We start from the raw sequence: 13,770 nt of genomic DNA, 5'->3' as shown, positions 1-13,770 counted from the left end.
AAGACAAAACAAACACCTAGCTCTTTTTCAAGCACTAACTAACACAGACTGGAACCTTCTCTACTAACTTCTCTAACTTCTTCAGCTTGTGTGCTTCTGCAAGGTGTAGTCCTGTTATCTCTATCCCGGAGTACACTTTCTCACACATCCTCCCCCATGTCTTTTTAAGACACCAGCCATACCAAGGCCACTTCCCTCCACCCTTAAAGCACAACCACCCTCCTTCAAGTCCCGGGCGAACTTGAGGGGGGTTGGTTCCTCTTCCAGTGGTGCCAGGTAGGGACCGTGAATCGGTGACGAGGGACCCCACTGGGTTGACTGGGGCAACCAAAGCGACGGCTGGGAAAGGGGTGGCTGCAGCAGTGGGCAGAGGTCTGTCATTGGAGAACGATGCAGCGATTTTTGATCACCCAGGGGGAGCAAAACAGTGACTAGGGGGAGCACAACCAACGTCTCGGTGCTTGGGGGGAGCGGAGTAGGAAACCAGGAGTGGAACTGTGGCCGATGGTGCAGACGCCTGGGCTCCAGGTCTAGCACAGGGAGATGTAGGCAGACCGGCATGGTGTCCAGGAGCAAGGGGCACGGGACTGTGGTGAAGGTGGGCTCCTCACCTCCTTCCCCTTGTCTGTAGCCAGCGGCATTGCCTCTTGCTTCCTCTGGCTCAGAGAAGGACTCCTCTGGCTCAGGACACAGCACCATGTCCTCTGGTGCAGGAGACCGTGGTGCTTCTCTCGCCGGGGCTGCAGATAGTGGTGACTCTCTTGCCTGCTCCCACTTTTGGAGCTCCCGCTCCCTTGTTTCCAACAGGGCCAACGCCAGCGCTCTCTCCCATCTCTCGTTCTGCTCTTTCTGAGCAGTGGTATTCTCGTTGATCCTGTCAGTCAACTCTTTTAAATCCATTTTTCTCTGTGCCGTAGGGGCACCCGCACACGCTGCCACCATATGTGATTGTGCTGCTTCCACTCGGGTTCGTTGCCCCTCATGGCGTTTTGCTACGGTGAGGGTACACTACGGACGAATTGCACAGGAATTTTCTACAGGCGGGTTGTTGCACTTTTATTTAAAACCCCAACGTAAAATAAATAGGTTGTGTTTATTTTAAACAATTGTTTCAAATTAGTTTTAATCGCGAAAAGTTTTCAGCCCATGTCCTTCCATATCAGGACAAGAGAGAGGGGCCTGATATATTATTTTATATAATAACTTACCAGACAATGTTCTGTATTGACATCGAATACTGTAGCTTCTAATGTATATAATGTAATTATGTACATTACACATGTATATATATATATATTATATATATTATATATATATATATATATATATATATATATATATGACGTGACGCATAAGCATTATTTTGTGGATTTATTGTGGCAACTTCAGTCTTGGCAGGTAGCACATTGCTTTTGGCTGGTGAGATTTCTATACTTGCAGTACCCTGGTTACTTTCCAAGAAGGTTATGACTTGTGTGTCTTGCTTTTTTCACGTTATTTGTTAGATTCTTGTGGTTTAAGGGACACACAAGGATGAATCAAGTGGAGAAACTTGCTGCACTTGCCTTCCAAAAACAATCTGCTCGCTAAAATAAGAAATGTCTCGGATGCACCTGTAGATGATTATGGCAGCGAAATGTGTAAAGATAAAGGGACATCTCCTTAGATAGTATTTGTGATCGTTTAATGATGATACACATGTGATCTTAACAAACCAGTCGGCTCTGAACAGCTCTTTGTATCAGGATACAAACCCTGTCAAAATAGGTCCATTCTGCAGAGGAGGGTTAAGATCTATACAGCAGGGATTCCTAACCTTTTCCAGGCTGGGGACACCCTTGGTATCTCATCGACCCTTATCAGCCTAAAACGTCATTATTTATATTACAAACTAGAGATTTATAAGTCATGAAATGGTTGCCTGTTCATAACCACGGTCTGGATTGCCCACTTCCCCTGAAAACAGGGATACTTGATGTCATCTTTAATTTCTTACTATTTGTTGTCCTGTTATAAATCACTCTTTTTCAGAGTGGTGCTAAAAACACAGGTTGCGGGTTCGATCCCTATACTTGACATCCTTTCAAGCCAGATAGGCGTTGTTCAGCCAAATGGTCTCCTGTTGTTCACAACTGTTCTTATGTATGTTTTGCAAGAATCTCTGTTGTTGTTTCTTATTTATATGTTACGTACTCTGCTTACTAACTGTTCCAGCAACATTTATAGATTGTTAATCTATAAGTAATAATTCAGAGCAGTCCGGAAATCTTAGCGATGCCACAGATTGAGTGTTTCCTTGTACAGTGTGGAGCTGAGTGGGTTTGCTGTCAGATGTTGGAGTGCTTGGAAAGATTTCTGCTCTCAGGTGTGTCGATTGGTCCTGAATGTCCGCATGCTCACTGAACTGTCGTGTCTCTTTTTTGCCATGTCCTTTCTAGATGAGCCGAGTCAGTGTTATTTCTTTGATGGCGACGGGGTCTGTGAGGAGTTTGAGAGGCAGAAGAGTGTGCAGGATTGTGGGCTGTACACTCCCAGTGGCTTCCTGGATCAGTGGGCCTCCAGCGTGGAAACCTCTGACCAGAACAACCCACACTGCCCCGCACAGGTCATGATCGGATACCCGGCTGCCACTAAGGTAAGCAGCATGGATTCAACAGGATTCAAGCTGAATTTCCCTAAAAACACTTGAAAACAGTGTCTGGACATGTAATGCCATAAAAGTGAGGATACACAATGGTCCTAAGAAGCTAACACCAAAATAATCAATCAGTGAGGGAAGAACCAGTGGGGCAATTAGTTCTGAGTTACTCACAAAGAACTGTGTTGTTTTTTGTTTATAACTTACATAGTTTACTATTTAATTACCATGCTTTGGGAAGCTTTGTTTTTAAAGCTGGGCAAAGCCACTAGTATGACATCAATACCATTGAAGTATGAAAAGTAAATCTGGTTTGAAACACCCACACACGTGACATTACAAGCAGTGACCTGAGGGTCATAAAGCAGCACCAGCCAGCCTTGTGACAGTATTGGCACACAGGATGCCCCATACCTGTAGACAGTCTACCTCACAAAGTGCAGCGTGTGCAGCTGATATGATGTCTCCATCGTGACAGGCATGGATGTGCTAATGCAATGGGAATTGCTTTCACAGCGTGTGAGGTTAGTGATAATATTAGAGTGGGATTATCATTCAGATGTTTCCCTCCTCTCTCAGCAGCCTGAATGACACAGATGCAAATAGCATTGGTGATGGAGCTGCCCTCTCTCTGATAGCAAGTCTCTCCTCCTCCGCCCTGTTGTGCTGTTTGCTCAGACTGGAGACAAAGAGGCAATAGTTTCTCCTTAAATTGCTTTGTTCATGATGGCACAATTCACTTTCTCCCTTGTACTGGCATTGAAACGATTCATTTTGTGTAGCATTAACGTAAAGGAAGTGACACGCTTGATAGAATATTGGCTCCTCTTCCTGCTTGTCTTTTTTTTTTCTTATGGCTGAAATGTTATCCCTTTTTAAAATAAAATAAATTAAAAAGGTGTAGTCTTTGCGATTAGGTGTCATTGGCTGCTGTGGATTAGTTGATTGGTTGATTGGTTTAATTTGCAAACAGAATTCCCAGCTTTCAGTTGAATCACAGCAATTTTAAATAAAAAAGAAAGGGTGACATCCCCATAAAAGCTGACTGTTGGGTGATACGGCTTAGTGGTCCCAGTCTGCAGTGAATATCTTTAAGAAGTAGCTGCTACCTCTGTGTTGTACCTGCTATGGAGCTGTCGATACCATTAGCTGTGTTAGGAATCTGATACACAGTGGATTCACACCTGGGGTTTGTGGTCTGTAAGTGTGTGAGTGTCTGTCTTTCAATGCATTTTCTGTAACTTATGTCCCTAATGGAAATGATATAACAAGCAATATTTCAGCTCCAGTGTAAGTAAATAGGAGCAAGAGCTTACAATGCCTGTGATGATGTCCTCATTGGTTCAGTTCTAATAATGCCTGCTGCACATTGCATAGACAAATTAGCAGGTGCTCTTGGCCTCCTGGTATGATCAACTTTGTCTTAATTTCCCCTCACTTTAGCCTTTGTGTGAAAGAGGGGAACGGGCTTTTGTCCTGACCTTGATGAGAAGTAGTGCTCTCTCTCTCTCTCTCTCTCTCTCTCTCTCTCTCTCTCTCTCTCTCTCTCTCTCTCTCTCTCTCTCTCTCTCTCTCTCTCTCTCTCTCTCCACTGCAAGTGGAAATTCTGGACCTCATTAGGTTGTAAATGTCTTCTTGGTCATGTGATGTTGACAAACTGGAAAATTAGGATGCAACACTTTACCACCTGTCTTAAGCTATAGAAAACAAATGTCACACTTTTGACAAGTATATTCTGGGGGGGGGGGGGGGGGGGGGCATATCTGTGAGTGTCTATATAGCCAGAATCCACTGATGTCTCTTAAGTAAAGGAGGACTATTGATTTTGCATTGTAACCCTGTACTGCCCTGTAACACCTATTTGTCGTTTTGGATAAAGGCGTTTGCCAAATAAATAATAACTTATCACACTGAGAGTGTAGTTTTAGGAAAAAACCCCTTCACAGCAGCAGCGGACTCCTTCATATACAAAGTGAAGAGAAAGAACAAGCCTGCTGGCTGCCAAGTCCAAACACATCGCTTGAACAAACAGAGAAAACAAGTTGTTTTGATGCACTTACTCATTTATTTTTATTCAGGAGTCACAATCTACGTGCAAGTGTGTTTCCAGAGTCAGTGGTCACTGTCTGGGCTGCTGCTGCTTCAAGAAATTGGAACATAGGTTCACAAGTCAAGTGCAATTGCTTCTGACAGTGAAATCCTCCAATCGATATGTCTGTTTACATTGTAAGAGGGAAGGGGGCTGCAATACGATGGATATGGCCTAAGTTTCAGGGTCAAACATGAAATGAGCTGGGAATGGAATAGCATATATTTTTTCCTTTAAAACGAAATAAAAATATCAGTTTGCTTGAAACATTCACACCTGTAAGGCATTTGTGGCAGTTTTTTGAAGCCAAATTTTATTGCTTGCATGGTAGTAGCTTTTTGGTCCTTTCTCCTAAAACATTTGACAAATGTCATAGCACACAATACATACCCCCATGAGCTCTCAGATATTTGGAATTGTTTAACCGTACCTTGTGGCCTGAGCGTCTGTGAGATGGTTCTGATCTGGAATGTCTCTGGGTCTGTGAGCAGCTGGAACCTTGTTTCCAGAGCTTCTGTGAGGTGGTTCTGATTTGGAATGTCTCTGGGTCTGTGAGCAGCTGGAACCTTGTTTCCAGAGCTTCTGTGAGATGGTTCTGATCTGGAATGTCTCTGCAGTAGCGAGCAGCTGGAACCTTGTTTCCAGAGCTTCTGTGAGATGGTTCTGATCTGGAATGTCTCTGGGTAGCGAGCAGCTGGAATCTTGTTTCCAGAGCTTCTGTGAGATGGTTCTGATCTGGAATGTCTCTGGGGTAGCGAGCAGCTGGAACCTTGTTTCCAGAGCTTCTGTGAGATGGTTCTGATCTGGAATGTCTCTGGGGTAGCGAGCAGCTGGAACCTTGTTTCCAGAGCTTCTGTGAGATGGTTCTGATCTGGAATGTCTCTGGGGTAGCGAGCAGCTGGAACCTTGTTTCCAGAGCTTCTGTGAGATGGTTCTGATCTGGAATGTCTCTGGGGCTGTGAGCAGCTGGAACCTTGTTTCCAGAGCTTTTGATCTAGAATGTCTCTGGGGTCGTGAGCAGTTGGACAGTTTGTAAACCTGCAAGATGGTCACCGGAGGAGACCTTATGAAACTGTCAGAGGTCACTAAGGTGTTATTGAATGCTTGGCTTTGTTTTTATATCTCACCATGTGATGCCTAATGCCTTATTTTAACTATGCAGGCTCAACCTAACCTAACCAGATATCTTTTAACAATTATTACTTTGTAACAGAGAATAGTTACTTTTTAATCACTGGTAAATGTAGCCTGGTTAATGTAAAGTGTGACTGTGTTATATTCTTTTTTTCAAACTGGCAATTACAAAGCCAGACACTGCACTATCAAACCGTTAACTCACATTGACACTGTACAGAGTAGTGTAGCACGCTGCTGTGGATACAGCATGTAATCAATTGCCTGAATCCTTGTCTTTTCCGGTGCTTTTTGAGATAATCGTGCTGGGATTCTAGGAATCCGTTTGCTGCAGAATAACGTGGAAAGAAATGACTTCGTACAACACAGATATACGTCATTTCCTTGACTAAATCTGCCCTTATTTCCCTAGCATGACACAATGCACATTAAAAGTTAACATTGGCGTTTCTTCTTCACTTTACCAATGTCAGCATAAACCCAGATAACAAGAAGCTACATTTAAGAACAATGCTATGAGTTGTTCAATTCTCACAGGCTGCAAAGTGCTATCACAAGGTCGAACGACAAGGCTGGTGATTGCAAACTACTGACGTAAACCAGCCACGTACAGCTTGATTTTAAGATTTCATTAACCATGCGGTGATTTAAAGCTTACATTAAACAGAGGAAAATTACACAATGTTTACAGACAGTTTCAATGATTGCTTTACCATTTAAATGGGAATCGTAAGTAGCAGGTTGTGTAATGAAAAGAACAGATGGCTGATGAAACAATAAGAGCTTGTGCCATTTAACTGGAACAATGTGTACACTGCTCCAGACAAGGTCCATGGTTATCATAAAAAGCCAATGTGTTCCTCTAGTGTGTTATTATGCATTCCTTGACACTTAACTAAAGTTATAGATGTCACTTTTAACAAAAGTAAATGGTTTTAGAACCAGTTTCAATTGGTTTGATTGTGGTTTTTACATAGGCTCAAAACTGTTTATTAAACAGAAACAACAATTTATGGGAAAACAAAAGTGTTATCATCTGTCCTGAGGTCACAGCTGCACTCTGAGTTATGAAATGCCATTCACTCCGACATGGGTGTATATCAGGCCAGGCTAAAGAGCTACAAGGTCAGGGAAGGAACAGTTTTAAAATTCTTACAAAATGTACATAAACATACCTGTTCAGTAAAACTGCTTCTGGTGTAGAGGTCAAGGTTGAACGAGGTGCACTGTCAGTGTCACAGTCATGTTGAAACGTAGCTGCAGTTCACTTCACTATCCAGTGCGTTGTTACTACTGAACAAGGTGTTGTTTAAAGATGCCGAAAACAATTAAAAATCACCCCTAAAGATATGGTCAATTAGTTTGGCAATAGCCATCCAGGTGACAAACTAGTATGAATACTACTGTTAGGTTTTTATTATTGTACACAGACATATTTGTAAACTTTAAAGTAAAATGGTATGTTTGTTTACATTATTGATTGATGGCACTGGTAACTTCCTTAGAATTAAAAGTGTACCAATAAATAGTTCCTTTGTTAACTGTTATTCAGTAGTACTGTTTGCGTATCTTGTATGTGACACGGGGAGGGGGATGACAACGACTCAGTTTTAGCCTTTATTTTAATTGCGGAATAACATATATATTTGAGACTGCAATAATATTATTAGAAGGCATCGATTCATTGGTGCAGTGTCTGATTTTACAAGAACCTCCTGGAGAAGGTAAAGTCCCACTGGAAAAGGAAGATAGGGAGCAGTTTCAGTTAGAACACTGATGGTGCTCTGGCAACCCCGTCCCACGTGAGCAGCTCCCTTCCTTTATGAGGTGACCAGTCAGGGAGAGTGATTGGCAGGGTCAATGTGGGAAGCTCACAGAACCACACAGCGTCACTTCCTGTCAAGAAAGACTAGGGAAGCAAAGGAGTGAGGGGGGACATTATTAACACCTTCAATTGTGTTGTGGGGCTTGGTGACACAACATGCTTGTTGATTGATACCATTTACTGTATTGACCAACTAGGTTATTTGTACAGGCTAATATATTTGACATATTTTTCAATTGAGAAGAACACATCAATTACAACACACTGTGGGCTTGGCTCTAATTGGTTAGCACATGTTTTCAAGCTTAGTTGTAGCTGAACAACTAAAATCCAGATGAGTCGCGTTCCATGAATGTGGCTTTTCAGCAGACCTGGATACAACCTGATATAACTGAAAATGATCTTGTTTTGTAACACTAACAGAAAGGGTTAAAGCAGGGTTTACTGTATCCTTTATTTTGGATGCTGTTTGTTGCTTTTAAACAGTGTACCATTCTTTGATACCGCCAATGCTTTGGAATACATGACGTCCCCGGCATAGCTGCACAGACCACAAGCACAACAGAGGAACAAAGGCAGAGCAGTACTGCACCGTGCTGTTGTGACTGGAATCACTTCTCAATCTTCACAACTGATTGAAGAATAAGTTTTCTGTTTTAGAATCATGTGTTGCTTTAGCCAGTGATGTGTGTGTGTGGAAGCAACATAAAAAGATCTCCAGAAAGGGCCAATACAGGTTTTACACAGCCTTTTATAAAAGCTTTCCTTTGTAAAAACATAGTAAAGTGAAACAAAACATAGGTAAAGCCCAGAGGGTATGTTAAAGCAGGTATGGCACACCATGGTACCCTATCAAATGAAACCTGCTGAATAATGTTACCATAACATATTGAATTACATACTGCTTTGTAGTTCTCCATAAAGTTTACAAATAACTGACAAAAACTGACATTTTGAAAACTAACATGCAATACTGTACCAATATGATAGCTTACGGTAGACTTTTGCAATATCATTTGGTAGTTTCTTTGATTACATGATGTTAAATAAAAGATCTGCATTGTATTTATAGTAGAACATTATTGATCTGAGGGAAGACTATTGTTACTGACAGGGGGCTATAATGCCCGAAGCACCCTGGAGGTAACTATAGTCTTCCCGAGGGGCATCTATTTTTCCACTATGGGTGAATCTGCAGTACATATTTAATATATTAATCATTTTAGTGTTTGGAGCATCTTTCTTTTGTAGTATGTTTTTTCATTCATTTTCTGTTAAATCGCAGAATCAGTGTTCAACCATGGTCTCTTGTTGTGAGGAGTGCAGGGGAGAAAGGCGTTCCTTTGAAAAGGGGCGGGACTGACAGCGATGTGAACCAATCACATGACAGACAGAGACTATTGATCAGTTTTGTAAGGATGTTAGAGCAATAGTTAAATCTGTATACGTATATATATATGTAGACACACACACACACACACACACACACACACACACACATTTTTTTTGCTACCTGCTGATACTTTTGGCCATAGCTATATAACCCTGGGAAATGCATGGGTAAAATGCAAAATGAGTTTTGGAGCCCTGAATTGAAATGTAACTGTTTAATTCATCTATATATAAGTAAAATTAACTTGGACCCTTAAGAGTTAAGAACAACTGATTTTCTGTAAAGAAGAACAACGCGGGAGACCTCCTTCAGGTAATTCGCTCATAGTGATCTTTTTTTAATTCAGCAGCAAATGGAGGAGGAGAAAGGGGGTTAAACACGAGAAACTGTTCTTTTTTTTGCTCACAGCTGTTCCTTAAGTGAAAAATCACTCCAGTGACATTACACAATAGGGAGTGCGCAACCATCCAGTCAAGTAGTCTACTAATGCAAGAAACCACCACAGACTACAATCAGACCTAATCAAATGTTCTAATTTACTTTTGCGTGTGTGTAGAATCATTCCAGCATGTATAATGGCTGACGACTATTTTCAACGGAAAGTAATTATTATTTTTTCACAGGACCACAGTCATGCACTGTTTTGGGTTTGTTAAAACCTTAGTTGGATAGATACCTTATCATACGATTCTCAGCAACCAGGATCAAGAGAAAATGACAAAACCGCACAGGCTTTCAAAGCAAGAGGGCAGCCAGTTAGACAGAATGACAGAGAGAATGTAATCAGTGCTAGAACTTGGAACCACTGAGAGTGAAGGCAAACATCAGAACAAGGCAAGGAGGTAAAAATACAACATAGCATGAGGATTTATATTTAGCTATATTCTAGGAGGAGAACAAAAGAAATTAAAATGAAAACACTGCCAGGGACTGACTATTAACTTACAGTAGTTTAAACATACTTAAATGAGTATGCATATAGTTGATTTTTTTTTTTTGTGATCAATTATTTTTTTTTTTTTTTTTTAATAACAGAAACAAAGCACAAAAAACAATAATAAAATAAACTATTTACAGCATTGCCAATGTTTGCACACCAAAACAGCAACAAAATAACCAAGAAAAAGTTACTTCAATATTGCTATCCAAAAAACAAAATCACACACCAAAAATAGAAGCTAGTATGAAGGCAATGGAAAGGAAGCCCTTGTCATTTAAACATCAGCGTAGCCAAGTCGGCAGCGGTTGCACTCCATGCCTGTATAGCTGTCACACGTGCCTTATTAATCCTGGCTGTGGAGCATTCCAAACAAACAGTGCTTCTAAACTCCGAGAGCCAGGTAGCAATCATAGGAGGAGTGGGGTCTATCCAAAGCCGTAAAATTGATTTCTTGGCTGCAGTTAACCCTGCCAGAAGTATCCTGCTCTGGTGTAGAGAAAGGCCCAGGGAGAAGTCATCATTCAATAGAATACAACCGTATTTTGTATGATCTGAACCTCCGTCAGCTCAGTAATAGTTTGAGCTCCACTGTCCCAGAACGAAGCCACAATCAGACATTCCCAAAACATGTGTAGGTATGAGCCCACTACACCAGCCTGACAAACTGCACAGAGCGGACTAGGGGACCTCTTCATTTTAAAAAGTATGTATGGAGTAGCATATGCCTTATGGATAAGTTTAAAGTGTATTAATTGGTGAGCTGAGTTCTTGGAAGCTAAAAACGTATTGTTCCATACATTGTCCCAATCAGGAGAAAAGCCCAGCTTTTCCATTTCACTCGCCCAAATTTTTGTAACTGGCAGAGTATTACATGCTTGTTTTAGCAAGTGTCCATAGATAGTTGAGACTGTCCCTCGTGAACAGCTGTCTGTCACCAGCCAGTCTATCAAAGGATGAGGACATACACCTGAGTCCCAAGGAACCCCATATGCAAGTAAAGCAGACCTTAGTCTTAAATACAGAAAATAAGAGAAACCTGGGGAGAGAAGTCTTCCTTGAGTTCCTGGAACCTTCGAAGGCCTTTACTGTTAAAAATAACTTTAAAACTGTGTACACCGTTATTTGACCAGACAGGGTATATAAAAGGCTTACCTCCTGTCAGTAAATGATTATTATTCCAAATAGGAGACAAATGAGAAAACTTAAATGGACCTCCCATCATTTTTCCACATTGTACCAAGTTTTTAATGAATTTGCAACAATAGGGCCAAATTTGGAATTTAAGCTTTTCTTGGGGATGCCAGTAAATAATAAGTCCTGTAGTCTATGTGGGTGAACTATAACTGCTTCCAAATTACGCCAGACGACCTTTGAGTCTATGTTGGTCCTTGTTTTTAAGACTCTAACTTGAAAAGCCCAATAGTATAGTTTAAGATCAGGAAGGGACAATCCACCATTGACCTTTGTACGTAAACTCTGAATTTTGTAAAAGAGAAGTATTAAAACACCATCTCTTTGCACGTTGAGGGCGTATTGTAGGTAATATATTACACAGTACAGGGAAATGATCCAAAATTAATATTGGCAGTATGTCAATTTTTGTCACATATTCAACAAGTGTAGATGAGGTAAGAATATAGTCAATCCGAGAATAGTTTTTGTGTCAGGCAGAAAAGGTGTAGTCCCTTGCATTATCATTCTTCAAACGCCAAATATCCTGCGAATTAGTATCTCTAATAAAATTATTAAAAACTACTGCCAAATTCAAACAATTATCATCTGAATTGGGATTAGATCGATCTAAAACCGGATTGCTTACTGTATTGAAATCTCCACCTATTATTAACTGATGCTCGGAAAAATCTAGACAAGCATTCGCTATACCAGGAAGACAGTTAATATCATAGTCATCAGGGATATAAATAGAAACAAAAGCAAATTTAACATTGTTCAAGGAACCTGGCAAATAAACAAAACGCCCTGAGTCGTCACCCCCAGATCCTTCAACAGAAAGTTTTAGTTTCCTATTTACCAATATAAGAACCCCCTTAGTTTTATTAGTTGCAGAAGAGTATGCTGTAACACAAAAGTGTTTATTTTGAAAGCAGTGAATGTCCTCAGATTTAAGATGAGATTCCTGTATTAATGCAATCGATATCCTTTTACGGTGCAAAAAATCTAAACACTGTGCGTTTAACAGGAGTATTTAATCCACGGACATTCCAAGATAGAATATTAATATCAGCCAACATGGTGAATCCACAAACTAACACCTCTCTCTAAGGAAAACAAACAAAATTAAGACAGACATAGGGTGCATTCTACTAGTTGCAGCAAAGAGCACATTGTATGAAAAGATAATATACCAGTTAAAATAGATATCGCACAGATATGGTATGCAAAACAGTACAATATAATTGTAGGCAAGCACTGGCAAATAGAACAACAATAAAGAACAGATTCGTAGAAAGTCAACACTGAGACATATTAACGATAAACACAAGGCAGTCAGCAGAGAGGTAGAAATTACTCTCTTATCTGCCAAAAACATAAAACTTTGCTGATTCGTGACCGCTCAACACAGCAAGGTAACACTCTGATCTCTAAACCCCCGCCCTGACTCCAAGTCAACCGCAAGACAAAAAATATCTGTATATCGGCTTATTATTTTTTTAACCTTATACACCTAACCCTGAAAAAACCGTGAAGTTCTTCCCGAATCACTTGTCTCATTAGGGGCTGCAAATCCCCGAGCTGTTTGTTTCAGTAAATCTGCAACAGTAGAAGTAGCACGCAGCTGTGACTCGGGGAGGTCGGCACTCATATCCTTTAACTTTTTCTTTAATGGTGAGGAACTCATGTCTTTATCACGTTTCATTGCCATCTCTGATATTTTATTGAATTAAGTGGCTGAAAAATGCCCGGATAAAGTTTAAAGGCAAAAAATAACTGTCGGGTGGAAGGGAACAGCAGACTCAGACGTCCATTCCTGTCTTCAGGTGACGTGATCCCCCATATAATTGATTTTTTAATAACCAGGATGCTAGCTCCATTGTTCTTACCTGTTTTGAAAATAATTTGTGGTTTTATTTGCATGAGTTGCTTCACTTGTATTGGTTTTGTGTTTTTGTTAAACTCTTAATTGTGTCTGTTTTAAAAATACTTTATCATAGGTCCAATGTGTGGTGGTTTGATTTTAAACCTCAATTTGTTCAATTGCTAGTGTTTCCTTACTGTTGTTAACACCACAAGCACTAATTCCCTAAAACAATACAATTTTATTTAACATAGCACCTCAAAACACTCCATTCTAAAAGTTTACCACAGTAAAAGCATAGCAAAGCATAATGAAGAATAGTGAAAGCATGGTAGAGCATTGAAAGGCATTATAAAGCTGAGAGAGGTGTGGTAAAGCATATTAAAACTTGGCATTGTATAACCATGTGAAAAACGTACAATAACTGTGCAAGCTCAATATAGCAAATGCATGGTTTTGAGAGAAGTGTAAACTTGGTTGCTTTTTTTGCAAGGAAAATCCGCCCCTAACTAGCATGTCATCAGAAAGCGCATGGCTTTGTGTGTTATTCTCCCATGTCGCTTCTTTTGCTTTGGCATCTCAGTCACGCGCTGGGATACCGAAATGAGAGCTGACCTCGTAGAGCCTGGAGAAAGGGCTACCCTCAGCCACAGATTCCCTGAGGTTCCTTCTACATCAAAAATTGTGACTCTTTCCCCCAGCGAAGTAATGTTC

At 40.7% G+C, this 13,770-nt stretch overlaps 1 protein-coding gene across 1 annotated transcript in view; it reads left to right on the top strand.

Annotated features, from left to right (window-relative positions):
- Positions 1-13,770, top strand: part of LOC121303550 (pappalysin-1-like) — a 202,097-nt gene that overhangs the window by 117,206 nt on the left and 71,121 nt on the right. The window contains exon 10 of the mRNA XM_041234313.1: positions 2,439-2,635. Within this exon, the coding sequence (XP_041090247.1) occupies positions 2,439-2,635 (197 nt within the window). The remainder of the gene's footprint in view (positions 1-2,438; positions 2,636-13,770) is intronic.

Source organism: Polyodon spathula, chromosome 33 (assembly GCF_017654505.1).
Source record: "Polyodon spathula isolate WHYD16114869_AA chromosome 33, ASM1765450v1, whole genome shotgun sequence".
Classification (NCBI taxonomy): domain Eukaryota; kingdom Metazoa; phylum Chordata; class Actinopteri; order Acipenseriformes; family Polyodontidae; genus Polyodon; species Polyodon spathula.
Note: the sequence above shows the minus strand (reverse complement) of the source record. Positions and strands in the feature narration are given on the sequence as shown.